Source organism: Calypte anna, chromosome 24, assembly GCF_003957555.1.
Source record: "Calypte anna isolate BGI_N300 chromosome 24, bCalAnn1_v1.p, whole genome shotgun sequence".
NCBI lineage: Eukaryota > Metazoa > Chordata > Aves > Apodiformes > Trochilidae > Calypte > Calypte anna.
This window is the reverse complement of record NC_044269.1, coordinates 3983547-4007534: the sequence shown is the minus strand read 5'-3', so window position 1 is coordinate 4007534 and position 23988 is coordinate 3983547. Positions and strand designations below refer to the sequence as shown.

The following is a 23988-nucleotide window of genomic DNA, read 5'->3' as shown; positions in this document are numbered from 1 at the left end:
TGTAAAATCTCCCTCCTTTGCCCTCCGTAGTAAGCCTGACCTTACCAAACCTCTCTTATCCCACTCCAAATGAAGTGTTTCCCCCAAGGGAGATTTATCTCCAGCTCATTGCATGGGCAGCTCATGGCTCATTTGCTTGGTTCTGACCTGGGCCTGCAGAATCCTCTTGTGCACATCTGGTGGAAAAAACATCCCAAAGGCAAAGGCTTGGAGCTGGAGCTGAGGGAAGAAGGGACAGGGAGGAGAAAAAGACCAAAGCTTGCAATGTCCAAGTGGCACCAGTGGGAGCTGGGAAGAAGCTGCTGTTAACTTTTGAACCACCAACAATCTGCAGGCAAGTTGTTAACTCTTTGGGGAGTGTTTCCTGCTCTGCCTCTGGTTGCTTTGTCAGATGGTGAATCACAGCAGCTGCCTCCATCCTTGGTGGGACTTGGGAATTGTCCCAGAGAAGCTGGCAGGGGCCTTCCCAAAAGCTGAGCCAGGGGCTGGGTCTGACTGGGGCAAATCATGCCCCTGCCTCAGTTTCCCCCCAAATGAACCAACACCAGCAGGGCTCACTGTGTCACCTCAGAATTGCTGATTAAAATACAGCATAACAGACTTGCCAAGGCCTGAGGAACCTCCAGAGCTCAGAAGTGTATTCCTGGGAGAAAAGCTGTCATAAATAAGGGTACTAATTCCAGCAGCCTTGAGATTGGGGCGGTCTGGCCTGACACTGAAGCCTTGGATGTTTTGGTGCATAATATCTCCTTTTCTTTCCATAATAACAAAGCCAAGAGGGCCGTGGGGAAGCTGCTCTTGTTGTGCCCCACACAATTTGCCTCCTGGCTCAGGCTGGGGAGATGTAGGATTTTAGCTCAACATCTCTCCTGCTGCTCTGCTTGCATCCAGGATCTCCTCAGGCCCAGCTCCTCATTAACCATCTGCCCTCCTTGCACAGGTTGACAGAATGCTGGGGGTAAATGGATAACCTGTCAGGAAAGCAGGAGGATAATATCATTCAAATGAATCAATAGTTTGCAGGCAATTTCATGTAACCCAACCTTAATGCAGTTGTGGCCAAAATGTGCTTAATCCTGTGTCTGATCACATTCCTGTGGGGGTTTGCCATGCTGGAATAGGCTTGTAACTCCATGTTTCAGAGATTTACAGACACTGCTCCTACGTGCACGCAGATGCAGGAAAGATAAAAAATGAGTTGGCTCACTGAGAGATCTCGTAGCCCACAGAGCCAAAAGACATTCATGGAAGTGATGAAAGAGAACGGGTATCCAGCAGTTTCTGAAACTATTACTCCCACCTTCTCACTCCATTTTAGCAATTAACAGAAGAGAAATTAGTGAGGAAGGCACCATTATTTCCTCCTAATAGGACAAGAAGGAGAAGGAGAAGACTCTTCTCCAGAAAAGTGGTTTTGTTGTGTAGCTGTTTGATGTGAATGTGAATAGCGTGTAATAGCAAAACCAGATGTGAATAGCAAAACAGAGCTCTTGTTTTTTCCTTCTGCTTTTTTTTTTTTTTTTTTTTTAATACATTTTACCCTTTTGCTCTTCAGAAATGCAGGAGGATAGGCACAATCAGCCACAATCAAAGCACCTTACCACCCTCCCCAGGGGCATTGGGATTTCCCGTGTCTCCCATCTCCTCCTGATCCCTGATGGGATGAAGGAGCAGGGCAGGGCTGAGCTGATGTAATTCAGCAGTTAAAACTTTGTGTCACTGAGTTGGGTATGATGGTTAGGATATACCTTTCCACCCACTGGTGGGTTTCAAGCCTAGTTTGGAGGTGGTAGGTTCCATCAGCAGGTTCTTGTGGCTTCTTCTCTTCAATGCTATTGAGTGGTTCTGAAATTTTGGTCCATGTTTTCTTCCCTAATCTCATCTTCTGTTTTGGGCTGCTTTAGGAGTTTTCCCTTCAGCGTCTGGACAGCCTGCTGGATGACAGAGTCAATGTCCTGGGATTTTCCATTTTCAACCAGTCTCATGCCTTCTTCCAAGAGTTTGTCCAGAGCCTCAACCAGTCCTGGCAGGAAAACTGTGATCATGCTCCTTTTACTGGGCCAGCAGTAAGTAAATATCATTCCCATTGTCCACAGCTTCCCTGAAGCAGAAGCTGCTACAGCTCTATCAGGAAAACCTCTGGAAAAGAGCTCTGGGCTGGTTCTAAGCAAGCACAAGCAATGCAGTGTGAAGGCTGTGGAGAAGGAGAAACTCTGGATGGGTGCATGGTATTGACTAATTATTTAATCCAGGTGCCAAAGAGCACATCCCCAGGCTGCTGTTGTACTGCTGCCCCTTGGTGTGGCTTTTCTGGCTGTTGTTCTTGCAGTGATGGTTGTCCAGGGATGGGGAGAACAAACCAGACAGAGCACTTCAGTTGATTTAAGTAGGTAGGAGAGATGTCAAGGGGAGCCTCCTGATCTGGAGAATACTAAGATGATCCTGAAAGCCTGTGGTTGTCCAAAGAGACCTTGGGGGGACCCGTGTGGGTATAGAGCTTTAGAGGGCTGTGTGTACATAAGTGGCTGTACAGCTTTATATTCAAGCCTAATCTTAATTTGAATTAGATGTGGTGTGTGAGTAGAGCCCTGATTCAGAGTCTCCCTTGTGAAATTTCTCACTGTGTGTTTACCCCCAGGAAAATGGCTTTGAGGAAGCAGGGCTCTGGATGCAGACAGCACAGGGCTGGGCTCAAGCAGATGCTCTGCGGTACCTCTCGTGCTGTAACATCTCCCTGAGCAGAGTGCAGATCAGCACCAAAAGCTTCCATAGAGATTCTTCCTTCCTGGGAAGGTTTGCAAAGCTGATTTGCTAAGTCTGGGGCTGTGTGTGGGGAGGGCATGGCTGGAATTGCAGGAGGGGAGACAGAAAATGCCATCGGTGGAGCCCTTTGAATAATCTGTAGTGAACTCAGAATCCCCTTGACAAGCTGACATGGCTGGGTACTGCTGAAATCTGCCTTATTATCTCCTCAAAGTGATCTTCAGCAGGCAAAATAAGGAGCTTTCTGTCTTTTGTGCCCACATCCTATTGCCACAGAGCTCAGGCCATGGTTAGTACGTGCCTGGGACCATCCTGCTCTCCATCCTGCCAGCCCTGCTGGGTGGAGGCAGCTGCAGTCAGCTTGCTGTCTGCCCTCTTAAATCTCTATAGGATTGCTCCCAGGAAGCCTCCTATTCAGATGACAGATGCAGGGACTGTTGGAAGGCATTAAAAATAAATTTCTTTCAAATAGTGCAAACAAGACAGTAGGAATAAGAGCATAGCAGGTGCAAGAGGGAAAGGAGTGATCTCACTGCACTATTTACCCTGGGTTGTCTTGAACAACCAGAAAGATCTGTAGGTGGAAGGATGCAAGAGTATGGCCCATTGCAGCATTTTTATTTTCAAAAAGTGATGAGCAAAAGGCCTTGCCCTGGGTGGTAAAGACACAGAGAAGAAGTGAAATATTCCCAGGCAGGGCATGTGTTTTCTCTCCTGTTTCTGCAAGGGACATCCAGAAACATTTTCCCATGCACTGTCTGGAAATCTGACAGGTCTTATCTCTCAGACAGCATCCCTCTGTGTAAGGACTTCCCTTTATTCCTGGGAAGCAGTTACCTAGTGGGATAGCTCACCCTAAGAAGAGAAATGGAAGCTCAACAGCTGGAAGTGACAGGAGGGAGGTTTCCTGTGAGCTGCAAAATCCCAGGGTTTTCTTGCTAGAGCTGAGAAAGCATCTGAGGAAGGAGGAGAGAGCTGCTTGCTCTAATGCCATTCTCATTAATCACATTGCAAAGAAAGGAAATCAGAGAAAATCGTTCAAATTACAGATGGCTAGATTAGGTAATTAGAATTTAGGCCAAAACAGATGTTTGTAATTAAGTGTTTATGTCATTGAATAAAATCCAGATTGTAAAGTCTATTTCACAGGATTTTAATGGTTTTAATTCTTTGTGTTATGTTTGGGGGCAAAGATAGAGATGATAATATTTTAGGAAGAAAAGCAAAAAAAAAAAAAAAAAAAACCCAACAAAAAACCACATGGAAAAACCCAGACTAGCCAAACTTGTTCATATTTCCCTGGAGATCAGTTTACCTTTAAACACCAGAGATGTCTGTGTATGAAAAATAAAGTGGGATTTTCCACTCCACCATGCTTAACCTGCTGTTAGCTTCTAGAGGGGTAGATCTGGTGTTGGGGAGGTGTGCTGCAGCCAGCAAGGAGCTGTCATGGACCTGGATGGAGCTCAGGTACCATCTGTGGTCCTCAAGGCTCAGGGCTTCTGATAGGATTTGTTGTCTTGAAGACACTGGTCAGAGATTTCCTGCCAGCTGATGGGCACAAGGACTGGAAATCTGTTTCTTGACCTTTTCTAATCAGTTGATTTGTCTCCAGGGCTTTGTGTCACAGTTGTACCCTGCAGCATCCCCTTAGTTTTTGGGTGCAGCCTCCTCTCTGCAGCTGACCAGTGACCCAAGGGGTGTTCAGCCCTGAGCCCATCTGCCCAGCCCTTCATCTGCTGCCTTTGCTGGAGCAGGCATCCATCAAGTGGCAATTTTTATCAGCAGCTTTCTTTGTCAAGAATTAGGCTGTAAGGATAGAAAGAAATCCCCAGAGCCCCAGGAACCTGCCAGGGGCCACCACTGAGCTTCGCCAGCCTGCCACTTGTCACCTGCCTGTCACCTGCCTGACACTGCAGGGATGCCACAAACCCAACAGGGACCTGCAGGGATCAGATGGGGCAGGGAAGGAAGAGAATCAATTTGTTAACAGGCAAATGGGCTTTCTGTGATGGGGTGACAAAGCTGTGGCTTAAAATGAGGACTTAAAAGTAGTGAGAGATTTTATGTGAGAAAAGTCAAAGCCATGCACAGGAGAGCAGGGACAAATCCCCTGCACTGAACCTGCCCAGAGGGAGGTAAAAAGGTGCTGCCTCCAGCTTGCTCTCCACTGCTCTGCTGAAGGAACCCAAACCCTAGGTCTGAGTCCTGGTTTGGGAGCTATTCAAGGGGCAACCAAGAGAAGTGTTTAAAGGGGGTGCCCGGGTCTGTTTTCTTGAATATTTCTGTGTTTCCAGGCTCCCACGTGTTCAGGTGCTGTTCCAGGGCCCACAAAATGGAGATGCTGGCACAGGAGCCTGGTTTGAAATCACGAGGGGGATGCAAGAAATCCTAACAAATTGTTTGAGACTAAGGAGAGTAAAACATTCCAATCAATAACGTCAAATGCTTCGCTAAGATCTACAAGTCTCTTGTTCAGCAGCTAATAAGAGATCATTAACTGCTCAGGGAAAATGGAAATGCAAACCCAACAGGAGACAATTAAAAATGATGAGCTAATAATCGGATTTGATGTGAGATGGTGAAACTTTGGGATACAAGGGTTGTGTTTGTTCTCATAGCAGTTTTATATGGCCAGCTGGTGGTATTATGGTTCCTGCTCCAAGAAAACAATTGCTAGTTATGTCTGGTGTCCTGTAACCTGAATATGGGATCCAGTCTGCAGTAACAATTAAGTATATGCTAAAGAGCCTCATAAAACAGAGGCTGAGGACAGGAGGGGCTGGAGAGGTCCCTAAGGAAAATAACCTGAACTGAAGGTAAATAGGAAGGTGAGGAGAAGAATACATCATCTCCTTTAAGAAACACTGGAAAATGCTTCCCATGTTTTGGTCAGATGTGAATACTGAGCAAAAGACCTTAGCAGACTGTCCCCAGACAGAAGGGGAGGAAGCAGGAGAGAAACTTGGTGCCATTGCAAAGGGAGTTGTGGTGTCTCACAGCTGAAGCAGAATGGGAAACAGGATGCCCAGTCTATGTTCCCACCTTGCCACCCCTACCTGCTGTGTCCCCAGGCTGTTCATCTCCTCTGGTGCCATTGCTTAGCTCCTGCAAAACAGCTGTAATAAAACTTCATAGCTCTGGAGCCACTCAGTCTTTAGCAGGGAGCTCTCAACATTTATGACCCAAAGTTCTGCCTGTTGCATGGGGCAGGGCAGATGCCAGACTGGCAGATAGCAGTCAGGGTGCTCAGTGCTCACTGGAGGGTCCTTGGATGCTCTTTGTGTAAAACATCTAAACTGGTACCTGCAGGGGGAATGGGACAGAGCAAACGGGAGTCTGTGCCAGGGTTGGAGAAGTGAGAGGTTACCAGAGCTGTTAGAGCTGGTGTTTGGGGTTTTGTTAGTGTTAGGCTGGAATTATGCCTTCTGTTTCATGTTGCCTTTTGTGTTCTAAGGTTTTGTGCTGCTTGTTAACCACCTAATCCCAGGCTGTTGTGCTCACTGAGGTCTGACCACTGATCTGGGAGAGATCAAGCAAGGTTAAGTCTGGCTCACTCAGTTCAAATCAGTTCAGCAGTGGAAGCCAAAGGTTCATTGGGATGATTGAAGTGGGCAAGATTGTCCCTGCAGGGCCACTGGCAGAAGTGAATAAACCTCATCAGGCTTTGGGAGGAGCAGGGGAGGAAGATGTGGCTGAAGTGCCCTAAGTCACAAAGAGGGGAAGGTGAGGGAAAGGAGCCCCAGGCTGGATTCTGAGCCCACTGCTGGGAGCTGGGATGGTAAGAGGATGCTCTCAGAAGTAGCCATTAGGAAAATGTAGCCTTGATAGTAATGAGCTGCAACAGCTTAATTCCAGCAGAGTGAGGAGGTGACAATAATTAAAAGTGAAATCTTAGTCACAACAGTGAACACGAGAGAGCAAATGGCTGATTATTAACTAAATCAAAACTATCAAAACGGTTGTGCATGGATGAAAAACATGGCTTGCAGGGCTTGATGGACAAAGAAATCTGATTAAAGTCAAACAAAGCAAAGATGAGAAGGAGAGGGGACAAGCTCTGTGGTTCTGGACATTGCTTCAGCAATGCCATTACAGAGCACATAACAGCCAGCAGGAAACTGGAGGCTGTAGGGAGGCACTGGATTGAATCCATGGGGTCTGAAAGCCAGGATTCAGGTGCTTGAGAAGCAGATCTAGCAAAACCTCATTTCCTGTGGCTCTGCCTTTCAAAGCAATGCTCAAAGGTGGACTCTCTGGTGCCTTGTGAAAGCTGAAGCAGCACAGACATCTTTCCTTCTGTGGGTGCAGGCACGGGCTCTTTGTTCTGTTTTAAGAACTTGACAAACAATGCTTTCCCTCTGGCCAGCAGATTGATCAGAAGTCACCAAAGCACCAGCAAAACACACCCTGTTTAGAAAGGGTTGGCCACTTTAGGATAAAAAAGGAGTGGGAAGGGACAGGGACAGACTGGTTTGTGAGCAGTGCTTGGTGTCTGCACAGAGGTGAAGAATTTTGCTCCTTTCTGACCCTCACTGAGGTTTTGGATGAAGCACTCTGCTGCTTGCTGCAAGGTCCTGAAGGTGCAGTGGGAAGCTCAATTTTTGTCTTTCTCTCTTTTCTCCTTCCTTTTCCCCACAGCTCTCCTCTGCCCTGCTCTTCGATGCTGTGTACGCTGTGGTGACTGCTGTGCAGGAGCTGAACCGGAGCCAGGAGATTGGGGTGAAACCCCTGTCCTGTGGGTCTGCCCAGATCTGGCAGCATGGCACCAGCCTGATGAACTACCTGAGAATGGTGAGAAGGGACTGAAGTTTGCTGGGGGGTTTGCTGGTGCTCGTGCTTGTCACAGCTGGCAGCAGAAGGTGTGGATGTACCTGCTGGTGCTGGCACAGTTTTCAAGTGCAGAGTGTAGGTGTGTTTGAAGGCAGCACTGGGAATGAAAAGAGAGGAGATCTGAGGGCTGGTCTGTCACTGACCTTGGAACATGAAACCTTCCATTTTTCAGCCTTTGCTGCAGAAAAAAAAAAAAAAGAATTCAATGAATATTTTTTTTTTTTACTATGGATGTTTCTAAGTGATACGAACTCTGTTTTGAGTGAACTTGAGTTGCTCTAAGGTCATGCAGTACAATTGCTCAGAGCTCAGGGGTAAGATGTGAGTATTCCTGTAGAGGGGTTTGGACTCTTTTGAACCCAAAAAACATGCTTGCTGGAACCAACCATTCCTGGCATGAGAACAGACTGAAATTTCAGCCTTGTGGAATAGTTGGAGCTGTCACCATGATTCCTGAGAGCTCAGCTTGACCATGCAGAAGGAGAATATTTTCTGAGTCTGCTTGGGGTGCAGCTGAAATGCCAAGAGACAAGGAAATTTCATGACTCATTTTGGTTGGACAAGATGTTTAGGATGATCAAGTCCCAAGTTCCCAGCTAGTGATGTGGTGGGACATGGTGAAGAGCTCATGCTTTCCTCAGGGTTAGCCTGGGGATGGAGGGAGTTGGTAAGGGGCTTGTTCTTGCCCTGCACCTCACATTGCTGCTTCCCCTGATCCCCTCCACTTCCACATGACTTGGAAAATAATTAGGACTGAGCCAGTGGGATTGCAATGGATGACCAGTGAGTGGGGTGAGCAGCCTCAGTGGGTGCTGTAACTCAGAATCACAGAATCATCTGGGTTGGAAAGGACCTCTGAGATCATCAAGTCCAACCCTTGATCCATGGTCACCAGCCCATGGCACTCAGTGCCACATTCAGTCTCTTCTTAAAAACCTCCAGGGATGGAGAATCCACCTGCTCCCTGGGCAGCCCATTCCAATGTCTGATCATCCTCTCTGGAAAGAATTTTTTCCTAATATCCAACCTAACCCTGCCCTGGCAGAGCTTCAGACCATGCCCTCAACTCATTCTCTCTTGGACAGGTAGAATTGGAAGGTCTCACCGGCCACATCGAATTCAACAGCAAAGGTCAGAGATCAAATTATGCCCTGAAAATCCTGCAGCACACACGTGGAGGCTTCCGGCAGGTGAGAGCCCCAGGGATGGTCCTCAGGGGTGGCACCCAGGGATGGCACCCAGGGATTGTCCCCAGGGATGGCACCCAGGGATGGCACCCAGGGCTGGTCCCCAGGGATGGCACCCAGGGATGGTTTGTGCAAGGGGGTGGAAGCTGGGGGGTTGTGGGCACCCCCCTTTTGTAAGATGAGCCAAGTGACAAGCACAGGGTGGCTGTCAGGTGGGTTTGCAAACACAAAGTGTTTCACTTCATCAAGAAGGTGTCTGAAGATAATTTAGATTTGTCTTAATGTATCAGGCCCCCGAGGCAGTGATGTTAGAGCCAATATCTGTCCTGTCACAGGAACTCTCCTGTGTGGGAGATAATTCAGGGTATAAAGGTTGTGCTGCAGAGAAGCTTATGCTCAAGACACTTTTAAGCTTGTGGAGGCATGCACTCAAAATTATTTGTATGGGGGAAAAATGGGAGAATTTCCCATGAAATGGGCAAAAAGGGTACTATGAGCCTTTCCAAACAATTGAGGGAAAGCAAAGGGGTCAATCCCATGCCAGGAGCTTCCCACCATCTCTCTCCAGCCTGGCATGGAGGAGGACTCACAAGATAGTTCACCTCCGGGTTGGTAAATGGTGAATGTTTCTCTAGAACGTGTTTGCAGAGCTCAGATTCTCATTTAATTTTGTCTCAGTTCTTGTGGATTTCTCAGTGTTGGTCCTTTTCCTGCTTGTTGCCTTCTTTCTGTCAAGGGGCTATTTTCTGGCTTCAGCTAAGGTTCAGGATAACCTGCACAGCCACAGATATCAAACTGCTGGGATTATGTGACACAAGCCCAAGGAATTAGGGTTTTACTGGTAAATCCAAACCTCATTCAGGAAAAGAAAAAAAAAAAAAAGAAAAGAAAGTCACAGAAAAAGGGTTTTCATCTGTTTTAGTTCCCTGCTGTCATCTCCCCACCTGCCCTTTTCTCAGAGAATGCCACTTCTCCTAGATGCTGGCAGAAAACAAAAGCTGCTGTATCTTACCCCACACTGACAGAGCAGTTTGGCATTAGGAAATCTCTCCTACTCTGGCAGTGGTGAATTTTAGCCTTGGCAAGGATGTTGGCTGCCAGTTCTTACCTGTCAAGTGCCAGCTCAGCTTTGATGCTGCCTTTAGCTGCGGGAGTGGGGGATCAGGATGGCATTTTCCCCACAGTGAGAGCTCTCAGAGCACCAGTGCCCTTTTAATCATTTCCCCAACCCATCACACTCTGAGCAGAAGTGACAGATCCAAGCCCATCTGCATTAATAAGTGCATGCATTCAGCTGGAGCAAAAGAAGTGCCTGCTGTAAACCTCACTCTGGCAGCTTCAGTTTTGATGTGTTTAAATGTGGCAGGGGGTTCCCATTGAACTCCTGGGTCCTCTTGGAGCAGTGCTTCTCTCTGAGCTCTGCAGAAAGCTGCATCTGCCCTGAGACAGAAGTCTCAGCTCCTCTCCACAAACACCAGCAGGTGAAAACCTTTTTTTGTTTCTTTGTTTTTGACCTGTTGCAGGCAACAGCTCTGTAAATAGGCAGCTCCATATTTCAGACCTACCCAGGAAACCTGTGCTGAGACAAAGCTTTTCAGATTTCCCATCATCACCTGGTGGTGATAATTCCCTTCTCATGTTAGGGCTCCCCAGAGCCCTGTGGTAGGGCCCCAAGGGTTTGTCCTTATGTGCCCAGCTGGGAAGAGCATCCCTGGAGAGAGCTGTGAAACCTGGGCAAGGTCCTGCCTGGTTCTGCCCACCCCTCTTGGTGCCTGCAAAGAGAAGCCAAAGGACACTCTGCTGTGCTATAGATGGTTATTTTCTTCTTGCCAGCCCAGCTTCTTGTCATAAAAATGAATAAATAAACCATTAGAAATCATTTAATTAAACCCTTCGTGAAGGAATGGGATAAGCAAGAGGCAGTCTTGTTCCCAAGGGTTTTTTTAACTAATTTGCTCATGCTCTTGTTTGAAACACTTCTGTTCCCTCCTTAGTTTTAATCAAGCTCATGCTCTCTGCCCATTTCTCTCTTTCTCTCTTTACTCTCTCTCTTTCTCTCTCCCCCTCTCTCTCCTTCCATCTACAGAAGCCACAGGGACTTCCAGCTCATCAGATTGCACAGAGAATTCACCAAATTTTGAAGCTGATCCAGCCAGCAAAGAAATTAGGGACACTTAGCTTTTCTAACTTGCTGATGCTTTTGGGCAAGGAGAGGCAGGGCTTTTTGACATCCAAATTTAATACATTTATGTACAGTGCCAAACTTGTCTTTTCCTGATTTAGCTTAACTAGTGGAAATTTTTCCCCGGCCATATGAGAGCTTCTCTCTGTCCATAGGATGTGCAATAAAGCAGCAGCTCATTAATGTGCTGGTGATCCCTGGATCTGACAAGGATTGAGTTTAAAAATGTCATCTTTTTATTTTTTTTTCCCCTTTCCTTTCCCCTCTGAAAGACACTTCAGCACAGCCCTCCACTTCCTACCAAGGTTTGGCAGCTTAGGAAGAGGAGTGTGATTTATGTGGCCCCAGGGATGGCAGAGGAGAGCAGGGTGAGTGGGGGGAAGCTGCTGCTGGGGCTGGAGCTCTATCATGGGCACCTTGTCCCCAGCTCAGCCTCTGACCCTTTGCTCTCTCCTGCTCCTAGGTGCAGCCAATTAGTTGCTGTTTAGCAAAAGACTCTGAGAAGGAGAAGTTTAAGTGATGGGGGTGTCTAATTGGTATTTTGATGAGACACAGGCGAGTTCCCAGCTGATAGCTCTGAGACCTTCCCCAGTCCCCATCACATCAAGGCTTTTTTAACTTAGAAGCAGCTAATCAGCCTCCATGGGACTTGTTCCTCTTTAGCTGTTACCCCCAGCAAGAGTTCAGGGACAGATCCAACCAAGAGCTGAATGTTTTTTGCCACCCCAGGACCTGAACTGAGTGCTACCTGGGCTATGCCTGGTGTCAGTCACGCTGGCTGAAGGAGGTCTGGGGAGGAAGGGGATGGCAGAGCTTGCTGCATGGATTCAGGAGGGTTGTGTGTGTGTCCTGTGATTGTAAAGGTTTTATCAGTTGGTGCTCTCTGTGTTCCTTGCTAAGTTCTGTGGAAGGAGAGTTTTTTCTGCCATCATCCTTGCAGTGGTGCCATCCACATGGCAGAGCTGTGCGGGCTCCTCCGAGGGCTTCCCTTCATCTCTTTGATTTATTCCCTTTTTTCCCCACAGACAACCCCAAAATCCCTCCAGTGAAGACACTGTGTACCAAGTACCTACTTAATTGTATCTCCTCCTGGCACGGTGTTCCTGGTAGTGCTGACAAGGCTCTCCAAACACAGCCTTGATGAAAGATGATAGCATCTTGTACTCCTTCCTTTACCCGGGGAGATGGAAGGGGAGGTGAAGAATGCAAGCAGTACTTGCTCATCAGAGCCCAGAAGGTTTCTGGGTTTGTTGCAGTGGTTTTCCCCTGCCTGTTTTAAGACACCTGTATTTAGGGCTGGCTTTCCCTTCGTTTTAGCTTGGGGAGTGGGTGCTGTGGTGCCTCTGAAGCTCATGGAGAGGTCTTGCTGTCACAGCTCCCTGCCAGTCAGGCCTGCAGGGCACTGAACTTGCTATCAGGTGGTTGTGTTGCCCTTGCTGTTCTTCTGGAAAAGGTATTCCATCACTTCAGCTCCCCTGATCATTAGAAACTTTCTTTAATTTTCAGCTGGTTTATTCCTGGCTGATTTATATCTATTTATTTTTTGTGTGTGTGTGCCAACGCTATCATTTTAGCTTCAAAAGCTGTTCTACCTCTTTGCTACGGACCTCCTCCACCTGGTGTATTTATACAGACCAATCATAGCTGCTACTAAAAACTCACAAGTCCTAAAAACTGTTAAGTCTTAGTTCAAAGCTTTAACAACCAGATCATCTCATAAGTGTCCATGTAGAGCACCTGATTGTTTTCCAACACATTTTGCAGATGAATATGTTCTCTGCTTTTTTTCCGAGGCTCTTTATAAGTAGATAGAGATGATTAAAATCACCTTGACATCCATCTTGCAAGAGAGGGAGAGATTTGACAATCTCAGGCATCCTCCGACTCCTGACACTTCATAAACAGCAAGCAGGGTGAGGAATCAATTAGTGGCTTTAGCATAGAGTGAGGGGGACAGTGGTGAATTCCAACAAGCTAGGATGGGGTAGAAATACCCCAGCACATGGGAGTGTTTGGCTTTGGTGTACTGTATGAAAAGCAAGGTCAAACCCACTGTGCTGTCAGAGGAGGAGGCAGTCAATTAGTCTCAGCATGCCAGCAGGGGAGGGACAAATTGGAGCACAGTGAGGGCTGTTAAAATTAAAGTTAATCTGTCACTAATCTCTGGTTGTGAAATCTTGGAGGAAAAAAAAAAATCAGCAATGTTTATGACTGATCACTCCCTCAGAGAGGCAATTGCTGCAGAGGGTCTGCTCAGCAGTCATAGCCAGAGCCAAGCAACTTTTTGCAGGGTTGGGGAATGCAGCCTGGATAAATCCACCTGATGCAGACCCTGCCCAGGCCAGCTAAAGCTTCAGGGGCTCCCTGTCCATGAAGCACATGGTAAATCTCTCCGTATGGGGCTGTTGTCCCTGGAAATGACACTACAGTGTCACCATGATGCTATGAGCTTGGTGATAGCTTAGCCATGAAAAGCAGTGAAGAAAACAGGATGCCCAAGGTCTGCTCCCAGCCTGCTCAAGGACTTCATTGTTCTGCCTGCATCCCCCATCCATAAGGTGAGGCTGATTGCTCCCTCTGCCTCTCCTGCTGGTGGGGAGCTTCCCAGAGTCAATGCTTCCAACACATCCAGAGGTCCCAGCCATGCCAGGAGCTTTCAGCAGAGCATTATTAATGTTGGAAAGGGGCTGGGCTGACAGCTTGGAGCAATGATCTCCTGTTGTGCAGAGGCTGAAAAATTTCCCCTTGGGGACTCAGCCTTCACTGCTGCATCCCAGTGCCTCCTCCAGCCAAGGAGAGGAGTAGGCATGCAGGTGACTGTTCCTTACTTTCCTTGACCCCTTTCCTTCTGCAGAGCCACCAAGGGTAAGCTCTCCAGTCTGCATTCCCCTCTGCTCCTCATGCCCAGAGATGAGGAGGCTGGGTTTGGGACTCCTGACAGATGGACACTGTCTGTAAAGGGCTGGATTTGCTCTGACAGACAGGAGAAGGAAGGGCTTGGCCCTTTCCTCAATGTCCAGAGTGCTTTGGTTTGCCAGGAGCGTTAGCAGCGTGGCTGCAGTTTCAGGTTGGCTTTGGCTCAGATGGATGAGTTGGGAAGTGACTCTGAGGTCCTCGAGCCATCTGTCAATGCCAGAGGCAAAGCTCTGCCAGGAAAAGGGACTGAGTGCACGGGGTCAGTCCCGGGGTGGTGTAAATCCTCCTGCCTCCCCTGTATTTCCCTGGCCCGTAGCCCTCCCACCCACCTCTTGGAACATCATGAGATTACTCTTTGATGGAAGAGAAATTGATTTGTTCCTGCCACCCTGACACATCTGGCACAGCCGAAGGATAACCTGCCTGAGGCCAAGAGCAGCACCTGAGCCTCCTCCTGGCAGCACCAGGGGGTCAGGAACAGATTTGGTTTGGTACCATGGCCACGGAGACACCCTGTACCCTGGGGTCACCCACTGCCTCTGAGGGATGCAGCAGCTCAGCCCAGGGGTGTCACACAGCAGCCACACATGCAGGGGGCTGGGGGCCTGAGAGGGGCAGAAAAGCTTTGCAGAAGAAAGAGGAGAGAGAAGGGGTCTCAGAGGGAGCTGGCATCCCTCAGGGCTGCTCTGTTCCTGAGAAAAAATAAGGCTCTTTCAAGGGGCATGAGAGAGTGAGAGCTTAATTTGCATGTTCTGAACGAGCTGCTGGAGGTGCTGATCTCCCTGCCCAGAGCTCTGAGGGAAGGAGATTAGGCTCTTGAAGTTAAAATTAGGTTTTGTTGAATATTCCTCCCCCTGGCTGAAGGCAGTGGTTGGCTGCATTGCATCACAACTGAGTCACCACATCCTCCCAAGTGCTGGGGACCGGTCCCCAACACCAGTGGGGTGGGAAATAGGTTTGCTGCAGCAACACTGATGCTTGGAGGGGTGAATTAGGCTGTCTTTGGAGCTCTTGGGTGTGATGAGCCTGGATCCAAAGGGTTTGCAGGTACTTAATCATAGTAGTTGGCGTCCAGTGTAGCTGATGGAGATGAGTCACAGTGCAGCAGCACTGAGGATGTGGTTTCATTTCACCATCAAGGTGGAGCTGCTGGTCAGGACACAGCTGCTCTGGATGGCAATGGAATGTTGGGATGTTGTGGTACTCCCTGTGAAGTGGCATTTTGCTCCAAGGAACTCCCAGTGCCAGTCTTCAACTAATGACAGGGACATGGGAGGACAGTGGGAGGCTTCAGGCAGGTGAAACCTTTGGTCAAAGTTACAGGGCAGGAACTGGAGGCAGGAACCCTGTCTTGGAGATGTCAGCTGCACACATGGGAAGGCAGTGCAAGTGCCTGCCAGGAGCAGGGACAGATTTTTGGCATTGTCACACAGGCTGGGGGGTGCCCATGCTGTGCACCAGTGGGTTAATCTCTCTGCTGGCCTTTCATGGGGTGCAGTCTAAAGGTAATGGAGCATTCATAAACACCTCTTACAGGCCAGCCTGATGGTTGTCAGTCACCAGAGCCATATGGTGGGTACGTAGAGTAATTTGTCCTGTAAGTTCTCTTGTTGTGCTCTTTATCTCTCCAGATTGGCCACTGGCATGTTTCTGAAGGACTCAGCATGGACAACAGGATCTTCTCCTCCAACATATCAGACAGTCTGTTCAACACCACGCTCATAGTCACCACCATCCTGGTAAGTGAGGGGGTCACCTACAGCTCCCATTAGCTTTTTGCCAGCCCAACTCCTAGGGGTGTCACAATCAGCTAGAAGTTTATTCCCTCTTCCTACCCTCCTTGGCCCCCAGAATGCAGCATCATGCACTGATTTCCTAAAAAAAACCAGATCAGATCTCTAATTACAGCACTGAGGACAATTCATGACAGTGTAATTAAACTGGAGTTGATGTTTCATATGGAAATGATATTTGATGAGTTCAGAAGCAGCTGGGGAGAGGGCTGGGATGGGGCTAAGTTGCCATTTTGCATTCATCTCTGAATGATGTTCTTGTTTTGTGTACAGCTGGTAAGTTGGAGGGGCCAGTTGTCCTTTCTACCCATAAAATTACTGAAATTGGCCAAGATGGGCACAATTTTATGAACCAAGTCCTCACATCTACAGGCACCACTGTCTTTATTCAACAAAACCCCCTTCCATGCACTGCCTGCCCCATGATTTTTTCCAGTGCCTCTGTTCCTTCATTCAGAATCCTGAGGAACTCTGGGCACTGCTGCCTCATGTCCCACAAAATTTGTTGAAAAGAGGAGAATTGGCTCTATTCTGGGAGAAGCTGGGATGTCTGTATCCTGCCCTAACCTGGAGCAATCCCTAGGCTGCTCTGGCATATTCCAGTTGGAAACAGCCCCCTTAAAGCATGATGCTTTAGCATCACCTGGGATGAAGGTGGCTGTGCTGGTGGGATGTCTTGATTAAGATGGGAATGACAGCTGCCCAGTTTCAATGCAGGAAAACCCTTACTTAATGCTGAAGTGGAACCATCAGGAGCTGGAGGGCAATGATCGGTATGAGGGCTTCTGTGTGGACATGCTGAAGGAGCTGGCAGAGATCCTGAGGTTCAACTACAAGATCCACCTGGTTGGGGATGGTGTCTATGGAGTCCCTGAGGCAAATGGCACATGGACAGGGATGGTGGGGGAGCTGATTTCTCGGGTAAGTGAATTTGCTGCTCTTTTTCCCCATGCTCTAGTTGGACTTGGCAATGAACAGCACTGATGCTTTATTAAGTGCTCGGGGATGATTAAGATGGATGGGGGGGTTGAGTCCATTTGTGAGACTTTTGACCAGAGGATCTCCACTTAACATGGCAAATGTATTTGTTGTGTTGATGTGACAGCCTGTGAAGGAGTTGGAGGGGAGGGACCCTCTCAGAGGTGTTTGGTTTTTTGGAGGGGAGCCCTGGACTCCCAGGTCCCTGAACAAAATGGATTTTTTTTTTTTTTTCCTAGTGGAAAAATTAATGAAAACCTTAAACAGGAAATCGTGCAGGCTCAGGCAGGGGTTGGTAGAAGCTGAAGAAAACTTATAAAACACACTCTTTGGGAGAGAGGAAAAAAAGAATCACCTTTCTACCCAGAAAGGTTTTGGCAGTTTCATTTCAGCTCCTTGACTTTGAGTCCTGTTTTGGGAGAGGAACAATTTTGTTTGCTGGAAGCACACAGACCCAAAATCTTTTCATGACTCTGCTTTGTGATGTTGCTGCAGCACAGCAAAGCTGAAAGCTGACTTCTTTTGCCAGGTTTGACAACACTTGTGTGTACGTGTGTGCTCAGTCAGCCTGTTCCCCCCCCTCCCTGCTCTGTGTTTTCCTCTGCAGCTCAAGGTTTTCCTTCCTTGGGGATCCTGAAGCTTAAATACAGTTCATGAAGTGCTCTGATATCCTTAGTAAAATAGGCTTAGCCAAAGCTAACAGGAAGATTGATGTTAATTAAAGCCAATACTTCCTCCCTCAGTGATTTCTCCCCTAGCAAAGCACCTGTGAGAAGCCCCCAGGGCTGGTTCCTCAGCTGATGGCAGAACCCACAGGGAGCTGGGTTTACAAGAACCCTATGAGAGGATCCCCTGAGCCACCCCATCCTCATCCTCATCCCAGTGGCACATCCCTCCTGCAAAGCAGAGGAAGGAGGGCATGAATCCTTCCCCTCTGGCTCCAGGGAGGGGCCTGGGGTCCTGTCACAGCTTTCCTCCTGCCTGCAGGAGACAAGAAAGCATCTCTAGAAGGTGCCCTCTGCATCTTATCACCAGCTGGTGAAGGAGACCTGGCTGAAGCTCATCTTACCTATCTTAGGAGCTTCAACTGAGTGGCTGAATTCAGGTGGGACAATTCTAGGTCTAAAAGTCTTGCTGAGGGTCAGGAACAGGGCTTGTTATGGAATGGAGATCCCTCCTGAACTAGCACCCTCGATCACCCTTCCCCAGAGGAGTGATAACTCCTGATGCCAGCAGAGATCCCACCTCCTCCTGCTTCTTCTAAAGAGCCTTCTCTATGGTTGTTTGCAAAGGCTCTGGGCTATTGGCATAGTTTTTATACATTTCTTTCTCTCTGTGTATATATATATATATATACACACACACACACACACACACACACAATTACAGTCCTGCAACATTGCTTTTGGGAGGAAAAAAGGAAGGCACAGAGAACAGCCTGTGATCTGTGCAAACAAAAGAAAGGAACAGCCATCAAATTTTTTGCCTTCTAACCTTGGCAGTGTCTCTCCATTAAATGGGAGCTTCTGGAGAGCTGGTTTTTTTTTTTTTCTTTTTGGGTTTTTTTTTGGTTTTTTTAGTGATGAATGTTTTAACTTCATCTTTACATAGAAACCATTTGTTTCTTCTGCAGCTCGATCCTTATTTAGGAGGATTTTTACTTCTGCTTCAGCTGGCAAAGCCTGTGTGAGGCTGAATCAAAAATTAGAGAAGAGAAAAAGCTTTCTCTGCTTTATTCTTTCTAGGACATTTCGAGTCTTTACAGTGGTTTTTGATCAGTGCCAGTAACTGACACTTCAGATCAGGTCAGCCAGGGCAGCTCTAGCCATGTGCTGTTGGGCTTCTTCAGGGCTGCTTGGGACCCTGTTTTCTGAAGTCTTTTCAGAACCCAAGGGCTTCCTCTCCTTCCTTGGTGGCCCCCAAGGGGGTTTGTGCTCAGTTCCAACCCCTTATCCATCCCAATCTTACTTCAGGACCCCATGAAGCAGAAGAGCCAAGAGATCCAATGTTGGGTGCACGTGTTCCTCTCTCAGTGGATTTAGTTGAGACACAAAACTATCACATGGGTCAATACTTCCCAAATCCTCCCTCTTTTTTTGTCTCTTTGTGCAGTGCTGTTTTCCTTCTTGACCCTGATCAGCTCCCAGAAAGTGAGGTTTGACTCACAAGCCCTTAGTGTGCAGGACCAGAAAGTCAGCAAATTACCCAGCTCCATCCAATACCTTCCTGGTATTTGTTTGGTCTCTTTAATCCCCCTGTGGCACTGGATCTTCTCAGAGCAACTATTGGCTATATGGGAAAAGTGTTTCATTTTATTGCTTCTAAATTAACCAGCTATTGATTTATTCTTAAGTGCTGAAAATTCTATTACAGCTAATTGTGTGCTATGATATGATTGAGAAGGATGCTATATAAACATAAATTTGTTGTTGACCCAAATTCACCAGTACATATCTTATCGAGCTGCTCACAAAACTAATTAAGAGCTGGAGAGGGCTGATGAGGAGGGGAAGGAAGATGAGGAGGGGAGAGGGGTGACTTGGGGGGATCAGTGGCAGAGCTGTAGAGTCTCCTGTGTCTGGCTCAGCAGTCTGACTCGCCAGCCTATCAGGAAACCTGCAAACTTTGTGATCAGCTGGGAGAAATCACTTGGAAGGAAGGACTGAAGCCCATGCCTTAGTGAAAGATGTCACAAACCCAGCAAACGATGAGCTAATTGGTCCCTCTGTGCACAGAGGGCAGGGATGCTGAACACCCTGCTCATTCCTTGAGTGGGCAGGGGTGTAAATCCTCTCCCTGGTTGGGGCAGCCTCCAGCACTTCTGCTGACATCCACACACGTGTGCTAACAGCACATCTTCCCAGATCCCTTTATTTTATTTTATTTTATTTTATTTTATTTTATTTTATTTTATTTTATTTTATTTTATTTTATTTTATTTTATTTTTTTTTCAGCAGAGCCTTAGGGGACAATAGGGCTGGAAGAATTACATCTCATCAGGGCAATTGAAGGGCAGGGGGCTGGGGTTAGGGAGCTCCTGCTCTTTTGTGCAGGATGGTTTCAAGGGTGAAGTGCTGTGGAGTAACACAAGAGCTTTGGTGTTTGTGTCTGTGGCTTGAGTTGGGGATCAGTGGTGGTCAAAGCTCTTTTAAAAATGAGAGAGATGAAGTTGTCTCTGTTGTGAAAGGGTCTGGGCCTTCAGGAAGAGCAACAGCAAGAGCTAAAATGACCCTAAAGCTTTGGGGTGATGGCTCCTTGGTTGTTACAAGGTGGTACCTTACATTTCAGAGGTCTTTTCCTTTCATCTGCTCCAGAGATGGAGCATGGCAGGAAGGGGAAAGGAGGGAGAAGATATTTCAAAACTGGCAGAGTCCTGCTCTCCACTCAGCAGTGGGTGTTGGTGTTGAGCAAGAAAAGCTGTGTGTGGGTGAGGGAGAGAGGGGGAGTCTGTTTGCATTCTCTCATCCTGGCAAGTGTGGCAGAGGGGGCTTGAGAGGGTGGGGAGTGAGGGGGAGTGAGGGAGTGTGGGTTGGTGATCAAACAGAGTGAGGGGATGGGCAGAGAGGTCTGCATCACACTGCTTGGTTTGCCAAAATTTGCACAAGGTGCTGGGTGTGCTGTGAGCTGGTTAAGTCTTGCTACTCCATGTTCCACATGGGCTTAGGGTCCCCGTTCCTGGTGTTTCACCTTCACTGCCTTTTGCCACAGGCACAGACTTTAGCCTCCCACCCCTAGAGCTTGTCCAGGTGAAGAAACATGAGTGGAGGCAGACTTAAGGCTGTCATCTGCACTGGTTGCTGACCACCCCATCCCTGACTGTAGCTTAAATGGAGGGCTGCACCCTCCAGGGCTCACAGACTGTGACTTTTCATATGGCAGAATCCATGCACGTCCTTTAAAAAAAAAAAAAACCAAACAAAACACCAATTTTGAGTCACCCTCATCTAGTCCTGCTTTCAAATCCAAGGTTATGCACCTGAGTCCACAACCTGGCTGTCCTGAGGAGAGCTGCACACCCCAAAAAAGCTCCTGTCAGATCAGATGTGAAGCAGAAGCACTCAGGGCAGTGATCTGGTGGCCAAGCCTTGCCCATCGTGCTTTGGGTATGAAGGGACACTGCTCTGTCACTGCCAGATCTCTGGAGATCATCCAGTCCCACTCCCTGCACAAAACAGGGTCACCTCCAGCTGGGTGGGTGCTCAGGACCTCACCTGGATGGGTTTCCAGCAGTGCTGATGCCATTGGGGGTGTAGGAGCTGCTGGTCAGGAGGGTGCTGAAGGTTGGACACTGATTTCAGCTGCCCAGAAAGCTCTCCAAGCAGAGGGGCAGTGCAAGGAACAGCTGCCCCTGACCACCACCATGCTGCCAGTGCTCTGTGGGGAGGTTGTGCTCCTGTGCACCCATGGGATGAAGCATCTGAGGTGCTGCTGAAGGCTCCTGGAAGAGATCCCAGCCTTGTGCTCTGCCCTTCAGGCTCCTTTTTCCCAGTGCAGACCAAAGCTCTGTTCCCCCTGGGGCTTTCTCCTTTTTTTACTTTCAGCACCTTGCCCAGAGGTTGTGAATCACTGCAGGGCCGGTCTCCCAGTGGTCCCAGTGCTGTGGGGAGGTTTTGATGGGACCCTCTCTGCCTGGGCTGACGTCAGATCCCATTCATCACCCTTAGAGCATCAGCAGCATCCGCAGCGAGGAGGCGGCCGCCTCCGGACTGGCAATTCCTGCAATTTACCTCTCCTCTGCTTCATTGTTGTTCCCCTCCAGGAGCCCACACGTCTCAGAGCTTTTCCAGCCTCCCCAGGCTGTCTGCTGAGGCAGGGCAGAGCCCACAGCTGATGCCAGGTATAGTGGTGGTGGTGGCAGCTTTTGTCTCAGGCATCAGCCCACCTTGTGCTGCTTCTCACCCAGCCAGAGTTTGGCTTTGTGTGAGCAGTGTTTTGTTAAAGCAGCATCTGCCTCCACTTCCAGAATGCTCTGGGTTTTTTTCTAAGCCTATTTCACACTGGTGTTTATAGCTGCAACTGTACAGGAAGGATGCAAATCAGTTTGTGGAGGAAAATCAGTTGTGTGAGAGGGCAGTGTTTGCCCTCACTTCTCCCCTATCCTTTGCCTCTTTTTTTTCCCTTTCCCCAGGGCCTGGTTCTGGACAGAGTGCAGAATCACAGAATAGAATCTTTGAATCATTTTTGACCATTAACCCAGCACTGCCAAGTCCACCACTAAGCCACATCTTTTAAGTTCCTCACATCTATGCATCTTTTAAATACCTCCAGGGATGGTGACTCCACCACTGCCCTGGGCAGTCTGTTCCAGTAGCTGACAACCCTTTTGGTGAAGGACTTTTTCCTAATATCCAATCTAACTCTCCCCTGGCTCAACTTGAGGCCACTTCTTCTTGTCCTATCACTTACCACTTGGGAAAAAAGTGCTGGAGAACACTCTGGTTTTGCAAAGTTCCTCTGGAACCGAGATAACACTGGGCTCACTGAACCACAAGAAGTTTTGTGAACATCAGGAAGCAAAATCCAAACCATGGAATGGATGACATTCAGGCAGAGAACACATTGCATGCCATTCCCAGACTGAGAGACAAGAAACTCTGCTGAGTTTCTGCTCCCTGTAGGCAAAGGGATGGATTTGCATCCTACTTTGTGTAGGGAAGAGCAGCTTTCAAGATGTTGCTACCTACATCATCTGGAAGAGGTCCCAAAGGACAGCAATTGAGGGAATGACTGGAGTGCACAGAGGTCCCTGGTGGCATCCACGTTGTCCCCCTTGAGAAGGTGGGGGCAGGAGAGGGATGGGGACTTAGCTGGGTAAACCTGGAGGGGCCACACTGCTCCTTTCAGCAGCATCTTTGTGTTGGTCCCTGGATGGGAATGGAAATGTCCTCAGAGCTTTTGCATCAAGTACCTTTGATGAGGTGTATTTACCATCTATTTAGTCTCTGGCTTTGCTGCTGGAATTGTATTCAGTTTGGAGAACTGGGAGAGAAATCCCTTGTTAGAATAAGCTGCATCTTCATGAGGGGCTTTGCTGGGAGAGCTCTCCACAGGACAACGGTACCTGAAAGCCCTTTTAAGTATAGACAAGAGAGGTTTAGGCTTTTCTTGCAGATAAAATTCCTCACATGCTACGTTCCACAGAGGAACAGATCCCATTTCTGTAATCTGATGGTATTTACATAGGGCTCAACTGCTCACACACCACTTTGTGATTATTGGTGCCTTTGAAAAACCCCGTAGGTAAATGTCTGCCTAGGCAGAAATTCATCCTAGCTCATAATTCATTCCAGCCTGAACCTCCTAGGAATCTCTAATAGCTGCTTGGAAACAATTGCAAAAGTCTGGCACGAGGCTTGTCCAATAAAGCAATCCTGCCTGGATGTGAAATATCACCTTGTCCCTGACTCCCCTTACAGACCAGGCCTGCAGACCACCTCACCTCTTTTTTCCCTTCCCTCCCTCCTGCAGGCTCCAGCAGAGCTGCTCTTCCCTCCTCTGGCTCCATCCCTTCCTCCCTTTAAATCTTCAAGGGAAAGACCCCCTGGCAAAGCTCTGCCAGGAGGTAATAAGTCCTCTTCCCAAGTAAATGAATGCAAGAGAAGCAGGGTCAGAGAGTGTGCTAAGAGTGATGCACACACGAGTTTGCCTTTGAGCAGTGCATTTGCAGCTAGTGCATGGATCCAGGGAGATAAGATCCATATTTTACCAGGTCTGTGGTCTGATGGTGCCTTGGCTTCTGCACAGACCTTATGAAACTTGAGGACAAGAAGTGCAAACAGCTTTTCATTTCCTCCCCCTTCTCTTTTTCCACTTGCATAATCATCACCCTGCAAAGCAGGCAAACAAATGTATAAGGAATGGAGGAGGTTTCATTTTTACAGAAAGCAATTATGGACATTAAAAGAGCTATAGTAATAAAAATAATATTTAAAATTCAAATCCCTTATCTATATTACAAGGGTATTAACACTGGAAGAAATTTTTTATATTTTTCCCCCTAATCTCATTTGCTTTGCAAGTCGATCTGGAAATGTTTGTTAGTCCTCTGAATTTTATTTTTTTCTTTTTGGAGACTGATCTGCAATTTTGGAATCCTGGGGCTGGCAGGCTTGGAAACTTCATGGCTCAGGGTCCAGGTGTAATGATGCTGTTATGGTTTCCTACCTGTGGCAGTCCTGTCAGGGAAAGGAAAGCTGTGTGGAACAGAAGGGGGGGGTTCTATCTTTAAATTAGTGCAATATTTATTGCCTGAGATGCTCCTGTTTTGCCAGGTCTTTAAGCATTCAAGGACCCAGGCTGTTAGCACAGCTCCCTGCCCAGTGGGCAGCTTAGAGG

At 48.0% G+C, this 23988-nt stretch overlaps 1 protein-coding gene across 1 annotated transcript in view; it reads left to right on the top strand.

Moving 5' to 3' along the window:
- GRIK4 (glutamate ionotropic receptor kainate type subunit 4) overlaps positions 1–23988 on the top strand; it is a 112322-nt gene that overhangs the window by 71724 nt on the left and 16610 nt on the right. The window contains exons 7-11 of the mRNA XM_030464681.1: positions 1905–2066; positions 7405–7557; positions 8682–8786; positions 15513–15620; positions 16392–16595. Of these exons, the coding sequence (XP_030320541.1) occupies positions 1905–2066; positions 7405–7557; positions 8682–8786; positions 15513–15620; positions 16392–16595 (732 nt within the window). The remainder of the gene's footprint in view (positions 1–1904; positions 2067–7404; positions 7558–8681; positions 8787–15512; positions 15621–16391; positions 16596–23988) is intronic.